Source organism: Numenius arquata, chromosome 6 (genome assembly GCF_964106895.1).
Source record: "Numenius arquata chromosome 6, bNumArq3.hap1.1, whole genome shotgun sequence".
Taxonomy (NCBI): domain Eukaryota; kingdom Metazoa; phylum Chordata; class Aves; order Charadriiformes; family Scolopacidae; genus Numenius; species Numenius arquata.
In genome coordinates this window covers 27176640-27198581 of record NC_133581.1, presented here as the reverse complement: position 1 = coordinate 27198581, position 21942 = coordinate 27176640, and the positions used below count along the sequence as shown (strand labels likewise).

The following is a 21942-nucleotide window of genomic DNA, read 5'->3' as shown; positions in this document are numbered from 1 at the left end:
GGTGCTTTGCCCAGCTGGTAGAAGCAGAAAGGAGGGATTTAGACGAGAAGCCTTGCAGCTCTGTGCCAAACCCTCCTCCTCATCTCCTCAAATCCCTGCGTGAGCAAACTGGCAATGGTTGTGCTGATGAGATCAGCGGTGTCTGTTGCAAGCCGACGCGGCTGAAGGCTCCCAGCAGCAGGGAAACCCTCACTTCCTGCGTGGCCCTGCCGGGGAATAGGGAATTACCGGGAATTGCCCCACCTCCATTCCCTACAGAGCAGGGAGCTGCAGCACCAGGTGAGGTGGCTGCAACCCTACACGGAGTCAACAACACAGCACTAGCCTGATGACCAGAGTCCAACCAGCAGTAGCAGTAGCTATTTTACACCTAGATAAATACATATACATATTTGTGACTTCAGTGTGGAACCCTGAGAGAACTGAGCAGGTTTTAGAGACTCACCCTCCTTGCACAGCGAAGCAAAAATCAGCAGCTACATGCCGTTTCCCTCAACGGAGGGTTGGTGTAGCAAAGAACAACTCACCTCTGAGTGCTTTCTGCCACCATCTAACGGGATGAGATTTATAAGGCTTGATTTCCAGAAGCATCTCAAGTTCCACAGGTGAATCCACATCTTGCCTGGAAAAGCTGGACCCACTTGTGCCATCTCCAAGCCTTCTTCTCCCACAGGCATCAAAAAAAGGTATCAGTTTAACTCCATTGATTTATATCAACACCACAGTCTTTGACTACCCAAAAAGGTAGCAAGTGGTTAAAAAAAAGTTAAAAAAATCCCCACTCAAAAAAAAAAAAAGATTCAGAAACATCTTAATCTCTTCTAAAACACCCCCGCTACAGAACCTTCCTAACTTTAAAATTGCTTCATAAGGTGAGACCTTGGTGCTCTTTGTATCTACTCCAAACAAGTGCATCCATTCCTTTTTAATTGTCCTGCCAGAAGGTGCCTTCTCAATGAGATCTTAATTAGAAGTAGCCTGTGGAAGCACTGTATTGGATCCACCTGAGACAAATTGAAATAAACGTCTGCCCTCTCTCATTGCACTTCAATGTAGCCTTGATATTCTCTTCAAAAATCTTCTTTCACTGCTTGCTATTGTTTTCTGGCTGAGTAATTTAAAAGTCTAGCTATATAACTTTATTTTTGCCCCAAGTGATAAAAGCTATAGAAATATCTTTCTTTTCCCCTACAGAGCTAGGATTCAGTAGAACGTATGGATGGATGGTAAGGTCAGGTATCTTCCTCTGTAGTTCAAATATGTATTTCCAGGGTGCCCATTTCATTCCCTAGGTACCTATGCCATATATTTAACAGCAAAATAAGCTAAAGCAACCTCACCCCTCTCTGTCCCCTCTCTGGGGAGGAGGCAGGGTCCCAGCGGAGCCAGGAGCAGGCACGTGGCGTGGTAATAACGCGGCCCCATCCTTCCATATGCCGATGGTTTGAGTATCTGTTATGGCTTCTGTTAGCTTATTTTAAGACAACAATAAAGCAAGCAACGTGCACACATGTGTGTTTAATATAAATGATAATCTGCAGAAGCACCACTTCCTCAGTTCTTGTGGAGACATTGCTGGCACTGGGCTCTTGGGAAATTTGCAGCAATGGAATTTTTTTAAGAGTTTGGGTTTGTGCTTTTTTTCCCCCTTTAAGCTATATGAAAGTTTTCTATTCATCATGAAGATTTATTGATTGTTCTAGGGCTATGGGATAATTAAATATACAAAGGCTTGGCAGTTGTAGTAGAGAATATTCTTTTAGAAATGCTAACATTATGTTAAATCTAAGGAATTCCACTCCTAGTACTCCATGGGGTCATAAATAAGGTCAGCTCAAGGGACATAAATAGATATGACACCATTTAAAAATCAGATACATGACTGGACTATAGCTATTGAGTTTATGTCTCACTTACCCTTTAGTTACTAAGGTTAGTAACCCCTCCCCCTCACTTCCATTACGCTCATTATTTTACAGCTGAATAAAATCATATATAGATGTGCCATTCGTGGGTTTTTAGTCTCATGAGAACTTACGTGCTAGAATTAAATGGAAATACATCATTCTGCAAGTATCCCCAACTTTTATGGAAAGTAAATTCTTGCCACCCCTCCCATCCCAGTGCTAACTGTCCGGCTATGAAACGGGGCTGTCTGCCCTCCGAGTGAGATTTTATTGCTAAAATAAAGTAAAAATTGTTTTAAAACAAAGAACACACATCTTTATAGTAAAACTCAAGTTTGTTTTACAATTAGAGAAAAGAGTCACATGGTCCCCCAAAAAAACCCAAGTTTTATATATATATATTTTGAAAATATATTTAAAAACATAAAAAACTCTATAGTTAAACATATATTATGTTAATCAGTACACTTAAATATAGCTTAATTATATTTACAATATGACGCAGTTGCTTTTAAATTTTAATGCCAATTTCAGTTTTTCCCCAAAAACATAAAATTATATAAATATACAATAAATATTTATGTTACACAAGGTGAATAATAGAGAACAAGGCCACAGACATTAACTTACAGTTGCAAGAGTCTTTACTTGAACACAGCACTAGGCCTGCTGACATGCATGATATACCTTTGTCACAAACAGACCACAGCAAGAGCTTAATTAAGCGACATGAAAGAAAACGAGCCCCTCCCTCCTCCCACCGCCCCCCCCCTCCAGTCTCTGTCTTAATTGACACCGCCAAGCCTGTGCTCCTGGCTGGACGAGGTGAGGTGGGTGAGAGCCGTGGGACTGCAGTTTAATTGCCAGTTCCACGTTGTATCGATAGGCACAGAACTGGCCTATTACGGGGAACATCCCTCGGATGCAGCTACAGGACACGGTTCCTCCGCTGGGTCTCAGCTCCATCCCTTCGTCCCCCACCCACACAGGCTGCCCTTTACCCCTCTGACCCTGCCATCCCTCCCCCTGGTTTAATGCCACCGCATCGGTGGCACCCTGACCTACGCCAGGTGAGGATTTCCGAGTGAAGAAAATAGCCAGCGTTAACTTTGGAAAATGAGGAACTTTATTTCTAGCACAATTTATGCATTAACACTCCTCTTTTGGAAATTAAATTTATTTGAACTGGGAATTATTTTATTCCTCTATCTGAATTAGATTACTGTCGTGTCCTAGCTATCTTTTTTTTTTTTTTCTTTCCAGTCTAGATGAGAGATCTGTTTGTTATTCACTCACTGGCATAATCCTTTCCCCTTCCTAAACAACCAGCCCTGGTTTTGAGGGGAGCCGCCTTCACACCACCTCCCTGCTGTAGTTTCGGAATATTGCTGAGAATAGCTCCTGAGCCAAGTTTGGGTTATTAAATGTAAAGAATTATAATACACGTACAGCTACTGGCCACAGTGGAATGACATTCTCTATTACACCAACATTTAATTTGCACGAAGAACACTTCAGTTGAAGATTTGAGACATTTCAGTAAGTTGGGTTTTTTTTTTTTTTTTCATTTCTGATTTCTACGCGGGAGCCCGAATATCTGCAGTTTATTTGGAAGGCAGAAGCTTGAAGTTCTCTCTTCTGCGCATGTGGCCAACACAGAAGGATCTCATTGTACAGCTGGGAAGGTTCTCCTTTGACAGTCCGTTATCCTAGGGAAGGGGAAGCCCTTCTACCCTAAGTAGAAGTAACCACTGATTTTGAAAGTGGCTCTGTTCGCTTCCACCATACGTTTCTACTAGTAATGACATAAACTCAGCGTTAAATATGCTCTTCAAAGAGAATTATCATGGGGGATAAGGGTTCAGACAAGCTTTGCCCAGTCCAGGTTTTCAATTAACTTGAACAGCAAGGCAGACTAATGCAGATTCTGCAGCACTCAGAAATAGTTCTATTTTGCAGGATTTCCCTCTTCATTCAGCTACTTTTCTTCATCTGAAGGAATTACAAATATAGCATCTGCCTTCAGTGAGCTCGCTAACGAGCTATTTCTGCCTCCCTGCCCACTGTGGTCAGTGGAAACGCTACGCACAGCGCTCAGCTTACAACCTGCCTTCTCAGAAATACTTCTGTCAGGGGAGCTAAGGGCTAAATCCATCCCTCGGAACCTAAGCAACGTTAAGCCAACTACTCCAGCACTTGCTCTTCTCGTACTTCGAGAGTAGTTTTTATGCCAGTATTTGCTTCATAAAATAAGGCTGACGGCAGAGGGAGAGCCACACGAATGTAGATGCTAGCTGCTTTCAGCTAGAGGCAGGGCATCCTTCCGCCTCGTTCCCCAGGGATGTCCCAGGGCTCCTGCGGGCAGGGATGCCACTGCAGCTTGCCCACCACGCTTTGCGGGCCTGGGGCTGCTAGACGTGCTCTGGAGGGCAAGGGCATCAGCGCAGAAGGCAAAGCTCTCGCTCTCTCTCATGATGCACAGGACCACATTTCAGTGCCAACTACCTCAGTCAACCCAAAACACTCTTATTTTTCCCTGAACTGGCTGAGCTACCCACTCCCATGACCAACCTGATTTCAGACCCACCATCACCTTTCTAGGCCCTTTTTCTAGTGACATTCTTGTTGTGCTTCACCAAGACATTTGTTCCAAGCACGGTGTCTTTTATTACATGAAAATCATTGCTCTCAGCACTCTATAGAATATTTTCTATACCACCAGCTCCAGTTGTATGTTAAGTGTTAAGAAACACTTTAAAGATCACACCCAACATCCTTCCAGAGGGAGGAAAGGGAAAATAAAACCCCAAACACAAACAAACATAGTATAAGCAAATGCAGGTCTCAAAAGACAGCAAATAAAAAAATAAAAAAAAAAAAAAAGAAAATAACCCAAAAAAGCATGTTGCCATACAGTTAAATAAGTGCTGTCCTTAAGCCTGAAGTTCAACAATGTGAAGTGGAACATCACCATTCTTTTCAGTTGCCTCTTTTTTTTTTATTATTTTTTTGTCAGTAGTTGGATTGCTATTGCAAACACCTTCACAACATACAAAAAAAAAACAAATTTGTTTTTAATCCAGAATAAGATAATGATTTTTTTTTTTCTTTTTCAATCTGATGGGAGTTCAAAACTAAAATAGAAACAGTAAAACTATGACAACAGCACCTTGACATTGTTTTAATTCCAACGCTATCAGAAGTTAAAAGCAGTAAACAGATATAATACTAACAGGAATAAAGATACTTACTGTCTAAAATGTAAACGGAATGTTTTGGTTCAATTTATTTTTCTGAAAGAGGACAGTTTATCATCAATTCACAATTGAAGCAGCATGCAATTTCTTTTTTTTTTTTTAACTTTTTATATTTTCAATTCTTGGCAACGGCGACAAACCACAATGTTATCGAGGAATGTAATGCAGACTTTTTTGTTTGCTTGTTTTTCTTTTTTTTTTTTTTTTTTTTTTAAACTTGTGCGCAAATGACTTTTGTTCCCCTTCAGGTCATGGATATGTTCAATAAATAGATTGTGGAACCACTGTACTGTATAAACTTCAGTTATACATGCAGTCCATAAAATTATTTTTTACTGAATAATTTACCCTGTTATGTATATATACAAATAGATAATTTTGTCTCAATATAATCTATACAACACGAATCCACTATCTTCCCCTTTTAATGGTTAATGTACATACACAGGAAGTGTCTATTCTTATAAAGCGCCAGCCAACTCTCTTTTTATTATCCATGGTGAGAGCTCTCACGTAAGACTGGGTAGTTCGGCACTGGGAGTTCCAGTGCCTCTTGTCTATGCCCCTGCAGCCCTCCTTTGTGTACCCCTTGGGGTTGCATTTGGTCTCATAGAAGTATTGCTTCAGTTGGCCTTTGGGTACCGGGACTTTTTCCAGGACTGTTACAGTCGCCCCAGACATGTCCACTGCAGTCTTTTTCTCTGCCGCCGTCACCCACTCGCTCGTGCTGTCACAAACGCTCAGTTCCCCGCGGCGAGCTGGGTCGGAGTGGCGCCGGACCCTCATGGACATGTTTGCAGCATCCAAGTAGTTTTTGTACTCCTCGAGGAGAAAGAGCAGTGGGGGTTCCAAAGGCACTTGACTGCTTAGCATGACTCGGGATGTGTACAAGTCTGCATCCTTGTTTTCCTCGCTGGGCTGGATGTCCTGGTCCTCATCTAGAAGCTCCTCTATGACATGTTCAAAAGTGTCCGCCAGTGACGTCAGTCCTCTTGAACCAGCATTGGGCCCGTTTAGGCTCTCAAGAGTCCCATGGGTCCGAAGACCTGGGTAAGCCAAGCTGCCTTGTCCTCTTACACTAGCTTCTTTCATCGGGGCAGCTTTCATGCAACTGAAGTATGAGATAACCATAGTAAGGAAAAGGATGGTCATCACTCTTCTCACTTGGTGGAACTGTTAAGGACAAGAACAAGAAAAAAAAAAAAACTTAAAAGGGATGTAGTAATAAAAGTTCACCTGAGTTGTCATGAGACATTATGCACTTTCAGCAGAGATCTGCTGCATGCTGCCGCAACCCATTGCCAGTGATAAAGCATACTCTTGTACAAGGGAGTTCTTTGATTTAGAGTTTCAGATAAAGCATATGCCAAAGCTTAGGCAACATTGACACCAGCAAGTCCGAGTTCTTACATGCCAAAGTCTTTCCGTAGTATTAGATTAGATACTGTATGGACCCCTTATTTATTCACTTATTACCTATTTCAAGTAACAGCAAAAGCAAAACTGCTGTTTAGCAATGCAACATGCAGCAATAAAAGACAGCTTTGCAAGCGGGAAAGGCAAGACTTTCATTTCAAGTGCAAATGCAAATATTTTATTTTTAAGATCTCTCTATGCCAAAAATATTTCATCCTTCTATGCTCAAAAAGACTGAGCAGCACCAGGATAAATCGCATCTGTTTTTTTGAAAGCAACCTTCAAAACACAGGAAGAGGCCATACAAATTCTGAGGCCTCAGCAGGTCACTTCCTCACCTAAAAGTAGAAGATATGTACACATAAATATAGAATGAGAAAATGGTCCAGGCCAGCGTACTAAATTTGAGCTGAACAGATTGCTTGCATCATGCGAATGCCACGGAAGGGACCTGCTGGATTACAGAGCTGGTAAGAGCTACACTGAGATGACAGTACCAGAACCACTGTACTGTACTTTCCCAGAGCCCCATACTTCCTGTTCTCACGTGGGCAAAGCATCTATTTAAACCCACTTAGAGCCCAGAACCCAGCGTGAAAAGCAGCAACACAACCAGCTCTACTGCCAACCTGAAACTTAGCATTTTGCCTGTTTCTCTCACATTCTGCCCTGAGTTCTTGCATATGTTACGGGCCATGCTTGGAGGCTTATATGCATGCTTGGCTCTGCCCTCATTGAGCATGGAGGGGCAGTACCAGGAAAGGGTGCTGGTAAGAAAACTCCTCACCAGGCTTGGAATCAGCACAACTCACTCCTATCAGCACTCCCAACAGCTTGGGCTTGTATGGCTGCTCCTTCCCAAGCACTTTGCTGAGTCTCCATAGACTGTATGTTCCTCAGGTTGGAAACTGTTTCCTCCTCAAGTGCAGAGAACACACTTTAGGTACTATTACAAAAAACCCCCAAATCCTGCTGTGACAGAGAGCTATGCTTTCTGTCTGATCCCAAGTGCTACTACAACATCCATCACATCCAGTTGTTATTTTTCCTTCTTCCGATCCCTGCTCTCACCAGTTCTACTTGCTAGAAAGCAATGGCATTGTTCACATTTTTGAAGAAGCAGCTAATGCTTGTTTCAGAGCTTTTGAAGTTCATTCGGAAGTACCTCATACTTGGCAGCGCTCATTGGAGTAAATGCTATTTCTGTTTGCCAACAGGGTGCTATGTAAAAAGCCTTACTTCATCTCCTGCAAATACGCTGTGGGAAACTAGTACTCTTAAGACTTGAACATGGAAAGACAATCTATCATAAAACATACAAAGAAAGTGAAATATGTACTAGAAAGGCAGTGCCCAAAATGTAGGTCTCAAAGTTTACTTAATGAAGTCGAGGGGTGGGAAGTGTTTGGGTTTGCGTTCGTGCCCCCCCACTAAACAAGATTCCGGCTAAGAATCCTCTCTACACCAGCACCACTCTTCCTTCATCCCTCCATCTCTCTTCCTGTTTAAAAGTGTTATTGTGGCATAGATTTATTAAGATTAAACAAATCTGACATCTGTGACTCACAGGAACACAGTGTTTGCTCTAACCATGCAGAACATTAATATTTTGGAGTTTTTTTTCATCCTAGGATTTTTAAAACATTCTACAGGGAGTAATACCAGATTTCTTCCTCAAAGGGGAGGAAGAGAGATACTACAGAGATGATTTACAACACAAGGAAGAAGGTTATCAGTCTTCCTTTATCAAACAAGGAGAGACAAGACAAGAGGGAGAAGAAGTGGTTCAGCTAGCATACAAATGCAGAGCCAGTGGAACAGGCAACAAAATTATTAATATTCATACACTCCCTCTTCTGAGAATTGTTTTATATGAAACTTAAAAGGAAAAAAACCCAAACACCCACATCACAGTTTGTGACCACCAGAGCAGTGAACAGAACGCAGATCTTCTGGCTCCTAATCAAGTTCCTGTTATTTTTATTAGAGTAGTGCCCAGAGGTCCCAGCCAATATCTTGACTCTGGAGGACAAACTCTGTCTGAGCACGTAGTACCCCAAAAGGATTTCCAGGGCAAAAGAGAGCGGACAACACAAAAGGCACCAAGACAAGCACAAAACAGAGAAGGAGAAGCTGGAACCCATCAGCTAAGCGCACCAGTTGGAGGCTGAACATTTGCTTTTCAGGTTAGGTAGGTGAACAAAGGATAGAAGGATTCCTGGACCAGGCCACATCCTTCACTATTGTCTTTGGGCTGCTTACTTCATAAGGCAGCAATGAACCTGGAGGGATGGGAAATGAACAGAATAGTGGCTGTGCAACTTGGTTTTCATGGAGATTTTTCTTACAAGAAGAATGACAGAGGACAGAGATGCAGAGAAACCTCACCAATTGACTTCAATAACCCCTCAGCATCCTCCACCAATGGCTGGTTGGTCACCAAATCTAACACTACTTTATATCTCATGTTAACTTAATCCTTCCTTAATCAATTTTGCCTTCCATTTCAGAAGGAAACTGCTGTCAGCCTTTATCAGTTTACATCCCACCTGATGACACACAACTGCCACTATTTTCTGGGGTAGCAAGAAACAGTGTACAACAAGGCTGTGAAAACCACCAACTTTAAGACAGCCATTATCCACATAACATACTGATAATACACAAAAAATGTGTCCCCCTAAAAGCCACCCCTCTTCTTCATGCTTATAACAGTAGAGTATGTCAAATTAAGCCTTAGCAGCACGGACACGTGAAATATTGCTAGCAAGCACAGATCAAACATCTACTTTTTTGTAAATGAGTCCCAGACTAAGCCGAATAGTGCAAGCAGGACGTGAAGAGATTCTTCTATCTTGACAGTGACTTGAGCAATATACACAGGCCTTGTCTTCGGCAGCAAAATGATAGCAAGTGATTTAATATGAGGAAGTAATATTTTAACACCTAAGAAATATCTTCATTTTAGAGGCCATAGCAATTTCTAGTAGCAGCTGCTCAAAATCTACCAGTTTAACACGGTACAGCAGAATAGTTTAAATCTCACTCCGCTGGTAGAAACACACAACCTTTCAGCTACTTTTGAACTGATTCATGAATGCATGGTTCATCTCTTACTTAGTGAGGCAGAATTAATATCCCAACACAGCACTAAAAAGGTCACTGGAAACACTTTGGATGGCAGGTTCCAGTCCTTTTCCTCTGCTCCCCAACTCTCATACCTTCATTATACTGCAAAGATTAAAGATACCACCTGCCCTGCTACAATAAGTGCCTTGTAATCCCCAAACACTAACAGATTACACACAACCTTCCAATTATGAGGAAGTCACCGTGTCACCCTGCATGGAAGCGGAACCGGGGTGGGAACATAGGAGAAAGCTGCATTTTCCTGTTTTCCCAGTATGCTACTACTGAGCAAGGTACTGCTCCTTTCCATGCTGGGCTCCTTCACCCTTACAAGGCTTTGCATGGAGATGGCTCAGCACTCCTGTGTACACCCATGCCTGATGCTACCCTAGCAGACTGAGCAATTATTTCCCATGGAGGCTCACCAGTGCTGAGTATTTCTTAACTGGAGCAACCTGACTGACACCACACGTTCCGAGGGCATAAATACAACTGAATGCCAGACAGAACAGAATATCCACAGCCGCTTTTAGATAGACATGCAGCTAGAAAAATACAAATAAAATCACTAACGATACAGCCTCAATCTGTAGTCCTATCACACATCCATTCCCTCCCTTCTCAGCTGTAGGAGGTTTAGGTCTCCACTCCCCACCTTCCAGGAATGACAACCAAAGGCTGCAGCTTTTGCAGTCCTCCTGTTCAGCTATGTCACTAGGCATAAAAGATCAAAGACTTCTCTAGATGAGGGAATCTTCATTCAGTTGCTGTCCCACAGACTGTTGTATACACCTACTAACTTGTATAAAATAGATGTAAGCTATTTAAAATAGATGTATGCTAGCCTCCTTGAGACCTAGCCTTAAACTACTCCCTCAGGTTGGACAAGATGTCTCTGTCAGAAATAACATTTGAGACTCATTTCCTGAATGACATCCATTCTCATGGCTGCAAGACCATCCTTCCTTCTCCCATGCAGCATAGCAAAGCTGAAGCAATGAAAAGAGGTCACCCACCATGGACCAGATCTCAGGAAGACGTGACCTAGTTTGTACTTCAATAAAGTCCATACAATTACAGCTAGAATAAGGGCACATAATTGTGGCAGTCGTCTCCACTAATGGGAAGGAGGCTCATTAAATGAAGGTCATGTCAATTATCTACAGCTAGTTTACATATGCAGTCAATTACCTAGCTGTAATATTTATTTCAGTATTTGTATTTAATGAGGATTCACCAGTTAATTGTTTTATTTCATTATTTTAAGCACAAACGTAGCAGCTTAACAGGTTGTATTTCCAGCAGAGAGACCCGAGGAACAGCTGTGAACATGTACTTGCTTTTCTGCATCCTGATATGTGCTATGAAAGTTGAAATAACTTTTAGTAGTGAATAGATTTATAATGCTTTAATCTCCAGAAAGGAGTGTGTGGTGGAAGATAAAATTAGCAGCAAGACGACATTCATTTTCTGCCTTGCCATTTTCTAAGACCTTTATACAAAAGTTCAATTTACTAAATAGTACTGAATGGCACAGGCATGAGTTCCTGCTCTACGCATCATTACTGGAGTGTGTGAACAGATACCAAAATGGGATGCATGTCAGCACATGATTTGCAAAGACTAAATGTACTGAGAACAAATAGTATTAACCTTTAACACATGCATAACTGGATGTCTGACGCACTCTGGTTATCCTTGCGGCTATTTATGCAAACTATATAATTACTTTTTATTACTGAAAATAAAGCGCCCTCCCCCCCAATACATACACATGCACACCCACACCCAATTTGTATTCTTGTAAGTTGGTTCTTCATGTCAGGAAGAAGAAACCCATTTTATTTTTATTCTCTCATGTTGGTTTTCCCTGAGGTAATAAAATCTACTTAGCCATAATGCCAGAGATGGCAGAGACGAAGAACCGTTTTGAAGACTAAGATAAATTGCAAGCAAATTTACAAGCAGTTTGTAAACTACAACTTTTAACATAAGAAATTTTCTTTCATCTTATGTTGCTAAATATTGCCTATGGTACAGCTTCCGACAGCGAAGAAACTCCAGCAATGCCTACATTGGCTCTGGAGAAGTATGCATCCGTTTAAAACACTACAAGGAGTTTCTGTGGGGTTCCAAGGTTTTAATCAGACTCTCTCCAACGCATACAAAAATCACAACTTCTGTCAACCAAAGGTGGGAAAGAACTCAAAGAAAATAATGGCAAAATAATAATGCCATGACATTACATCCCCAATCTTTCACAGAGTTAAGAATCAGAGTTCCCTGTAAACTTTCATCGTACCTTTCTGGACACTCAAACAGCCCTGCAAAGGGCACACTTGCTTCAAAGCTCTGAGAAAGAGAATTCAGCTGTTCTAATGGGCACAGACCATACAGTCTCCTCATTACAAGCATTCCTCTACTTAAATTGGCCAAGTTCAGGACTATGAGGAGTTCCCAGTAGGATTTCTGTCGGATGGATCTCGGACCCATTCTACCCATACCAGGAAACAGGCAGGATGAGTTTTGGCAGTACGCGTCAGTGAAGGATTAGCAGGCCAGATTCACAGATGGTATCAGAGCTTTCAGAGAGAAAACACCCATGGAAAAGATGTGCACTATTTTTATACTTTTACAATGGGAACCAATTGTTGAGTGAGCGACACACATACTGCCTTTCCAGCTGTTTGCACAGCACCCTGCACACGGGGCAATCAAGCTGCACAGGGCTTTGTCATCCCTGCTGTAAACAAAGAAAATCGGTTCAAAACTGAGCGGCAGTGCATGCCATTATACATATCAAACACAGTATGTTTTACCAAAACAATTTTTTTTGCCAAAATTTCATGTTGAAATACCAAGGTATGCAGTGAAAGTCCCTCTCAAAGGAAAGCACTACCAGCCGGTTTATTTTTGCTCCTTAGAAGTATCACGGGTAGGGTAACACGCCGTACTCCTGTTGGCATGCCAGAAATACTGTACAGTAGGGACATGACTTCCAAGCCTAAAACCTAAGCGTTAGCAAATTCCAATTTCAAAACTGACGTCAGGTTTAGAAAACTGAATTAATCTGTTTTAGAGTGTTTGTCAAGATACCTTCACGCCATTAGCGTGTTCATTCAGAAGTAACATTATGCAACCTCTGTGAAAGAGAAGTTCACCTATAGAACAGGCTATCTAATCCCTCCCCTGCCCCCCCCAACCCAAGAAAAAACAACCACAAAACCATTCCATGAAATAATTACTCTGTACCAAGATACTATCTGGTTCCTCCATAGGAGCAGATAATTACAGTTCTCCAAAATAATTTGCTTCGATAGCCACTAGAGCTTTATATAATGCTAATTCAACCTGTGTGCAGAAGAACGCTAGGGCAGAACCTCAGACCTCTGAGCAGCGTCTGTGGTTTGTCTTCTATTTCACTACAGTTCTTTGGTATGAAATACTGTGCTGAATCGTCACAGCACTAAGCTATCCTGCCAAGTACACACATGAAGCTCCCACTGAAGTCAAGGATAATTGGCACCCGAAAGGAGGAACAGAACGGAGCACGTTGCGTGCAAACTAGTGTGAGTTGGATCCCTTGTACTGTGACATGTGTCCAGCAGCCCTGGAACAACCCAGAAGCTGCTGTACCAGTTGAGCTTGGATCTTATGAGTGCCTATAAACTATTGAACAGCATGTAAAACATCCCACGCACCCATCGGTTCTGCTGCAAGTGGCAAGCTTCCTAGGACCTATAGAACATTATGCACTCAACAGGAACATAAGTGAAGCTTAGCCAAGGAAAATCAATGGTTAAAAAGCATAAGCATCAGATGGAGCAGTTACCCATGGTTTGGGCAGGCAGTGCTTTCTCCAGGGTAAGGGAGGAGAGCAAGGGCTATATCCATTTGTTGTAAGACTCTTACCTTTCCTGAGACCCTGACTGTGTGTGGCATTGCTGTAAGAGAATACCTTGCTTTTAGCCATAGTCAGTCCTTGAAATGAAGCAGATCAGTACGTTGTGATGTGCGTGAACCAGAAACTGGAAATGCCTGTTGTCAGAGCCCTGACAGGTATTAACAATATGCCTGCATCTGCCAGTGGTGTTATCAGTCATCTTTTGGCTGCCCGCCCTCGTGTGCAGATTTCTCTCAACACATGCTCAGTCCAGTTGTTAGCACGGCATTTCCATGGAAATACTTTCCACACATAGGGCAAGGGATAAAAGCTTACACTGAGGTACCAGAGCAGCTTCTGAGTGTATTCAAGTCCAGTGTTACATGGGAACAGCCGGAGCAGAAGTTTGTAAGTTTGCAAAGCCACCTACATTAATGGAATAATGAGGAATTTGTATTTAACAAGGATGTACTCATTAGGAATCTAACCCATCTCACTGGGCAGCCAGCCCTGCATGCGTCCTGCTGTGACAATGGCGTTATCTTTGGAGATAACACTGTTGGAAAACTATGTTAATATGTTAAGATAACTGTATTGAAAACACTTTGGCTAGAAGTGCTCTTTCACTGCTGATATTTTACTATGACAATGGAGCATATCACAGATTTCAAAGCATTATAGTTTTTAGCTATTTTTCCCCCCACCTTCTAAGTGGTTTCATGTTGAAAAAAGACTTTTGCAATCACTATGCCTAGTTCTCTATCTTAAAAATTTGGGGGCTAACTTCAACCAAATTCAATTGAGGGATACAAGTTTCACAGACAACATTATTGCAGTGGTCATGTGTTGTAACTGGCATACACATAACCAAGAGCCACCCAAATAAGCTCCCCTCCCCTCCGTCCTTAGTCAGGCAAAAAACAGTGTATGGGCTTACCCACTTAACAACACTGTGTATTGTTGCTTTCATTTCGTAAGCTCCATAGATGAAGAGGGTTTGGAGTTATCAGAAGGGGTGAGGAGGTACGTCTGGCAAAGATACAAGTGTCTGAAAACATTCTTCATTAGTTGTACTACTCAAGGTACAAACATTTAATGGAACAAAGAAAAACTTGCAGCCCTGCAGGAAAAATTAATTTTCAGGCTCCTGCCTTCTCCTAGTTGTATAATGGTGTAATTTCTTTCACCGAGGAGCATTACACTGCGATTTCTGTGAATTACATGGGCATCGGGTCCTTCCCCTCCCCAATTAAAAATGTAGTTTACCTGGTTCATGACTTTTCATACTTGCCACCAGATATAACTATAGATTGTGGCATCATGGGAAATTATTTCCACAAATACTGTTAAGGTTCATTGAAGCAGTACCTTCCAGTGGACCCAATTCTGGTGGACAGTCACTGCCTGGTGTAAAACCATAATGCTCTGTTCATAGATTTATACCAGCTGTGAAGGTGGCCCAGTACTTATGAGGTCATAAAATCAGTTGGGGCAAACACCTAAACTGTAGCTAATAGCTGCATCAGAACGAAATGTGGCAGATTTCAGCACAACAGCTTCCTCACGCTCAGGACTCCTGAGTGATATTTGGCAATAATTACACTTTAAAAAGGAAGGGGGGGAAAAAAAAAAAAAAAGCTTTCTAGGTGTGCAGACTAGCTCCTCCCTTCCCCCATCGATATAAGCACATGAATAGCCCAGACATGCCTATAAACAGAAGTATGCAAAATCCAGCCCAACACCACCTAACTTTCCTCCGCTCTGCACTTGCGTGTCTTGTTTCATGCACACACACCCCAGCTGAAGGAGGCAGCTTTGCTGCCAGCGTACTGCTCTCACTGGGAGAGCCCTTCCGCTCCAAAGGGTAGGTTTGTATATGGGATCTTAGTCATTAAACACCTCTCTAGAAAAACTTCAATACCTATCCCTTCACATAAGCGGATCCTACTGCCCTGCAGGGAAGGAGAGCCTCTTTCTCTTCAGATAGCTGGGGGTGGGGGGAAGAAAGAGAAAGTTAAAGCAAGAAATGTTAAACTACCCAATTAGTCTGTCGAAAACAACCGAGTGTTCTCCCTCTCCCAAATCTCTGCACAACACGATATATTATCTAGAAGTCACCATCCTATTCAGAATCAAATGTAGAGCTGTCTTGTCAGAGATAATTAGTAGTTCTAGAGAGGAAAAAACCCACTCAGAAGTTGTGAGGCAGAAGCCTGGTACTTACGCTGCTGTGACTCCGTTTGTACAACATTTCTTGGAGAACACACTACCAAAGTCCGCAAAGTGCTTTGCAAACATTGAATCTCAACATCCTTAGGTGACAAGGAACCACATCAGAAATCCTATTTTCCTTCTGGGTAGGCCAAAGCCCATGAAGACATTTAAACCATTTACCCGACATTGCCCAGCAAGTCGCTGCTGAGCCAGAGGAGACGACAGGAGTCCCCGCTCCCCACCCCTCGCTTCAGCCACTACACAAAGCTGCCTTAACCATGGCTATCATTGACATATTTTGCAAATCTCCCTATGGTAACTTAGATGCCTAACCCAGAAAGAGGCAGGGCAGCTGATTAAAACCTTAGGGGTATTATTTTGAATACATATGCTAGCTCACTTCCATCTGTGTCGTTAATTAGTTCCTGACTGTAGGTTAAATGTAGGGCATGTTGTCACGAGCCTAAGGTGAGGTGGCAGGACCTCCTGCTATTGCCATATGGCTTTCTGTTTCTTCCTTCATCTTCAGCTTTTAGCCTCATGCTTCTAATTTGTGGGCTCAACCATTATATAACAAAGAACAACAAGAAAAGCAAAACTTAGTGTTAAAATAGAAACATTCTCCACCATTAAAACCTCTAGGAGGTTTGATCTGAAACACAACTTCCTGTCTCATCCAGAGGCTGCTTTTACCCACAGCAAATCTGCTATGAAATTTGGGAAAGACCTGTTCCCATGGAGTACTACTACTGCACAAGTAGGTATTTACCAGCCCTATAAACACAAACCAGGCAGCTTGCCAGGGACCAAAGGTCAGCCTTAATTTGTATAAAACTGAGAACAAGGCTATGCCTACTCATAATATGAATGCTCAGGCCTTACAGGGGATGCAGCCAGCGTAGCAGCATCACCCCTATCAAAACAATGAAAGAAAGAGATGAGTGAGTTCTGGTCGATTTTTCCCCCAATGCATCTCCGCAGATGCATCTTTTTGTTAAAAATACAAATGGCTCAGCACTGTCTTCAACAAAACTACAGATCACGTTTTGAAGTATGCCTGAACATGACTAATTACAAGACATGCAGACTATCAGAAGTTCCCCTGCAGTCATTTTCTAGTGAGTACAACTTGAATACTAACAGGTCTGGTGGCGCTTTGCAACTGAAGACTTGCTCCAAAGCATTCAATTTAGAGTAGACATGGAAGTTATTTATTGCGTTTTCTAGCTCTCGTTGCATAGCTGTCCTCCCATTAGCTAGAGGCAGGGGAAATGATTTCTGGTATTTCTAAGCATAAGATTCTATAATTTTCATAACAGTTACAGGAATCAGAGCACAGAAAAAATATACAGTTTTGGTGTTGAACAAAACTGATTAAGAACTAGGTGATATGACTTCATGCCTGAGGATTATGGAATTCAAGATGTTGCATCTAGGTTTGTCAAACCGGGAGACAGACTTCTTTGGAGGCATAGACATCTGAGTAGCTGCTTAGATCTTGTTTCTGCTGGGATTTTTTGTTTGGTTGTTTGGTTTTTGTTTTGTTGTTTGTTTTTTTTTCCCTTTTGTTTTTTTTTTTCTTGTAATGGAAGAATGTGGAATTGACTCACTCATCCTTTGCAACACCCTTGTTAATTGTGCTACTTTTACAGTTACAATGGCAGAAAAGTTTTGCACGGGGGGCAGCAGATATGAATCACTAGGGCAAAACAGAGAGAGAAAAGGACTTAAAATGAGTCTTCCATGGCAGGCAGGTTTGTTCTTTATTTTAAATTCAGATACAAATAATTAGCTTAAGGGGAAAACTCATTTTCAGACATTCTTTCGCTAGTCATTACACAAAATTCATATTTCTGCATGAAAATGTAAAGCAGCACTTGCTTATCCTCTCTTTGCACCATTTAATTGGCAGCAACTTGCCAACGCCATAGCAGTAAGTACCCTGCTGTTGTAATGAGACATGAAACATCCTTCTTTGCCTCCCATAAAATAAAAACAATCCTTCTTCACCAGTCTGCAGACATTAGCTGCCAATAAAAAAAAAAACCCAAAACCAAAACCCATGACATTGACATAAACTGTAATGTTTATATCTGGAAGAGCAAAAAGGAGAACTTCAGATGTGTTTATTTCTAGTTTTGGTTCAACCCATTATAAAGATAAAGGGCGGTCATGATGTTCAGCAGCAAATTCATAGATCACCACAGTTTCCTGGCACTGGCTCTGGTTAAGTTACCCTTGCCAGCTTGAACTTGTTAGTGGATTTGCTTCCCCCCTTGGACTCACACTGGCTTTCAGTACAAATTCTATCAAATAGCATTTCTGTCTTGGCATTTACAGCTCAGTCAAACTGGATTATCAACTCAAAAGGAATGTAAATAGCAAGTGAAGATCCAAGTCTTAATGCAGGCAGCCAGCAGGCACAATTATCTAGAAATACCACAAAACAAGTCCTGTCGCTCATCCCAAGAGTGTCCATACACTTCTGTAGTACGGTGACAGCTATGACTAAGGGGAGGTTGGTTTACTTACTAATCCAGCCCTTGAATAAAGTTTAGATTTCACTTCTTTTCATCTCAGTATATCAAGTATTAAACGCTCACCGAGAGCGCCATGGCCAGTGTAAAGAAGGGTAAACTAAACCATATGGATGCTAAATGTTGAACCAAGCTTCGAAAGTAAATGGCATAACAGACTAAGGAATCCAGAGATCATAACCTTTAATTCTTTGATCTAGAAAAAGCTGCATTTCTCCAGGAGCTGTTATGTTTAAAGAAAGCAGTGTTTTGATCACATTAGATAAGGCACAACATGCACTAGAACTGGCATAAGATTAACACTCTTTTATAAGATAAGTACTACAGGATTCTGGGGAAAGGGGAAGGAAAAAAAAAAAAAAAAGATTTAGTCCCGTTCTTACTGTTACGGCCTTAACTGCAGCAACATGCTCCAAGTCTTTTGCACGTTGAGTTAATAAAGAGCATGTAACAGCATTTTGCTCAAGACTTCACCAAGTTCAATCCTTTTCCATAGTCCTCCTGCTATGCTACATGCACTCAAGGGACTACAAGCCTACCTGTAGCCCGCTTCGCGTACTGCAAAGGCTGAGGTTAGATGTGGAACTCCAGGTGAGCCAAGGGTAGTTTTTCAAACACCAGTTTGGTACAACAGCTCTCTCATACACCCTATGGTATAACCAGTCTGCGGTTGCCTCCTGACTTGAACAGCAAATGCTCCAGTATCACAGCTCCTCAGTTTCCCCCTGAAAAACTAGTCCCTCAGAAGCTGTACATCAAGCACTTACCCTGATATCCTTTGCACTGACAGATTTAAATATTTTAAGAAATTATCAAAACCATAACCTGGAAAGATACGCAGTACACGCCATCGACTAGCGGCTTGCATTTTCAAGGTTCTGTGAGATGGAAGTTCCTAACTCTCACTGAGGTTTAGTTGTGTTGGGCTTCTTATTCCACTGGGCATTTGATAGCCATAAACTAGTAGTTATTATAAAAGCCCCCAAAATGTACTGTGTCTGTAAGAGTCAAACAGAAGTTATTGTACATGTGATTATGAGTTCAGTGGGTAAAAAAGGCACATTGTTTCTCTTTATAAGTGGTTCCTCACAAATTAAATAGACAACAGTGCTTATTCTTTTCTCGCAAAAGCAGAGCAAGAACCTGCTATTGGCAAAGACTGATGTACAAAACAAAAATCAAAAGCTATGAGCTCAAAACAAATCAGGAAACTACATCCTAAGAACCAAGGAGCAGATATAAACACACCCAGTTTAACTTCAATACTTAATTTTGAAATTGGGAAAATCCTGTATCTAGTGAAACCAAGTTAAAGGCTACTGAGTCGATACATTAAGAAAGTCAGATTTTTTTTTTTTTCTATTCCATTAAATACCTACTAAAGGACACCCCCTACCAAGCAGACTTCAATGCCAGGGTTGGGGCACACCCCCACACCCCCCCCCCAACCCAACTCAAATCCCTAAGGGACTAGTTCTACATTGCACTTTTTTTGGTGCAAGCTTTGGACACACTATCAAGTCTCACTGACAGCTGTAACAAACCAGTATAAATTTGACTTGCAAATATTTCTTTAGGTGTAGTTTAAAGTTCAGTCAGCAAATGATTTACTGAAAGTGATCCTTCTTATTTATCTGAGCCACACAAGGAAGACTGTTTAAAGATTAGTTACCTGCATTGCTAGAACAGAATTTGCAGGTACCACCTCAGTTACAGGGTTAAATAAAGCCCGCATGCATACACTAAATTTACTGCTCCAGAGTAAGAACGATTGGGATTAGCAGCCTCACTCATTTTAATTGTCCGGTCTCACTTGCAAGGGCCAGCCATAGCAACGTGTTTGGTTCGTGCATCTCTAGGTGGCGGTAGCTGCTCAGATTTTGATATACCAAGAGATGCGTATCTCAAATTTAGCAACCAGTATTCCTCCCATCCTCCTAGAATTGCCTTTCCTAATTTGAAATGTGACCCCCTCCCCCATTTCTTCATAATTTATAGTAGTCTGAAGCTGAGTCACAAGGATTTCTGCATTTTCCTAACCAAGTACACAAGAAAAGAAATGAACTGCCAAAGTATTGAGGTAATTTATAGCGTAAAGCATCGAGAGCTTCTAGTCGATCAAAGGACTCGGAGAAACAAACATAAGAACAATCATGCCTTCTGTTCTGTACAAATGCCATGGCCAGAAATAACTGTCCTAATTAACTGGTTTCAAAAACTGACTTCTCTGAAAGATACAATATTCTTACCCAGGAAAGTATACAACTGCTACAGTCTTATGGCAGCTGTCATTGGGGCATGAAAATTCACTAAATGAAGTTTCCTTTTGCTTCCTCTGGTTGTCCATGGCACTCATCTTCAGACAGCTGTAGCCATTTGTGATGCCTAAATTATGCTGTAATGGGACATTCTGCTACCACTAGCATCAGTTTTACTGAAGGATTACAATCACATCAAATCAGCATCATCCCAGCCAACCCTCTGTTCACAATTTATAAAGGGTAGAAATCTACTATTATGTCTGGGATAAGGCTGGCTTTTTTTGATAAGACTGTTGCCTATTCAGTCAAGTCCATAGCATCTTCGGCATTCCAGACTGCTCCATATTGATTTTTACTGTTGGGCGTGACAGTTGAACCCCACCAGTCTATAATAGTTGCCTGATCATTAGGTCCCGAATGTTGAAAAGGAGAAAAATATGAGCCTGACCCTGACAGATCACCTATCCTTTATGCACGTGACTGTTTGTCCTGTTGTGCAAGGACAACTCCTGCAAACAGCACTCCTCATTGGACTGCTCAGAGCCTGGAATTGTAAGCGACATGGCCATTGTAAGATTGTATCAGAGGACATGGGCCACAGTATAATGGTTACCCTATTAACTCCCACGTGTATCTCCAAGATTAAAGCATTTTATTCTTCTGTTATTGTATATTCCAGTGCTTCCAAATCAAGCAGCATAAGGATTTATGTTGATAACAAGTAAGTTTAAGGCACCATGGCCAAGTTCCCTGTATACACTGCATAGCAAAATCTGTTATTTATTGTCTGTATTACAAGAGCACTGAGAAGTCCTTGTCAGGTACCAAGAATAGAAGACAGGCAAGATGATCTCTGCCCCAAACAACTTACAGTCAAAGATAAGACTGAATAACAGGTATGGATAAGGAAGGGAAACAGTAAGATTTGTGAACTGACCGACAGTGGGCACAGCCTAGCAGCCCCATCCCAGCTTGTGCATCAAGCAGCTCGCTCAGTATACACCTGTACAGCTTGCTCATGGTGTACTACAGGGAACAAAAGAGTTGTTACGCACAGCGCCTTCCTAGCTGGAACCTAAGACAGTTGTCTTTGTGGTGATGAAGAGGAGTTACCACTTCATTTCAGCAATACACAAAAATAGCTTAGCTTCAGTGCTTTTAAAAGGTTCCTTTTAAAAGGTGTTTACAGCTAAGCACTACCAAGAATGCCAGTGTATGAACTGATCTCAGAAATGATTGAGAGTTTCCTAATTAGGCAGCATTTTAGCTATTTAGCAGGAACCAAGCACTCGCAACATATGCTTGGAAACAGGTCATGACAAGTCAGCAATTAGCCTA

General features: G+C 41.8%; 1 protein-coding gene across 1 annotated transcript; it reads right to left on the bottom strand.

Moving 5' to 3' along the window:
• Positions 1-5575: 5575 nt before the first annotated feature.
• BDNF (brain derived neurotrophic factor) lies at positions 5576-13651 on the bottom strand. The gene is made up of 2 exons (XM_074149182.1): positions 13622-13651; positions 5576-6337 (listed from the first exon to the last, which is right to left on the bottom strand). Exons 1-2 carry the CDS (start codon positions 13649-13651, stop codon positions 5576-5578), a joined length of 792 nt encoding a protein of 263 aa, XP_074005283.1.
• Between the last annotated feature and the right edge of the window lie 8291 nt (positions 13652-21942).

Coding starts and splice junctions, on each gene's coding strand:
- BDNF (XM_074149182.1), bottom strand. CDS start 13,651: ATGCCACACACAGTCAGGGTCTCAGGAAAG. Junction 6,338..13,621: donor CAGTCAGGGTCTCAGGAAAG/GTAAGAGTCTTA, acceptor TGTCCTTAACAG/TTCCACCAAGTGAGAAGAGT.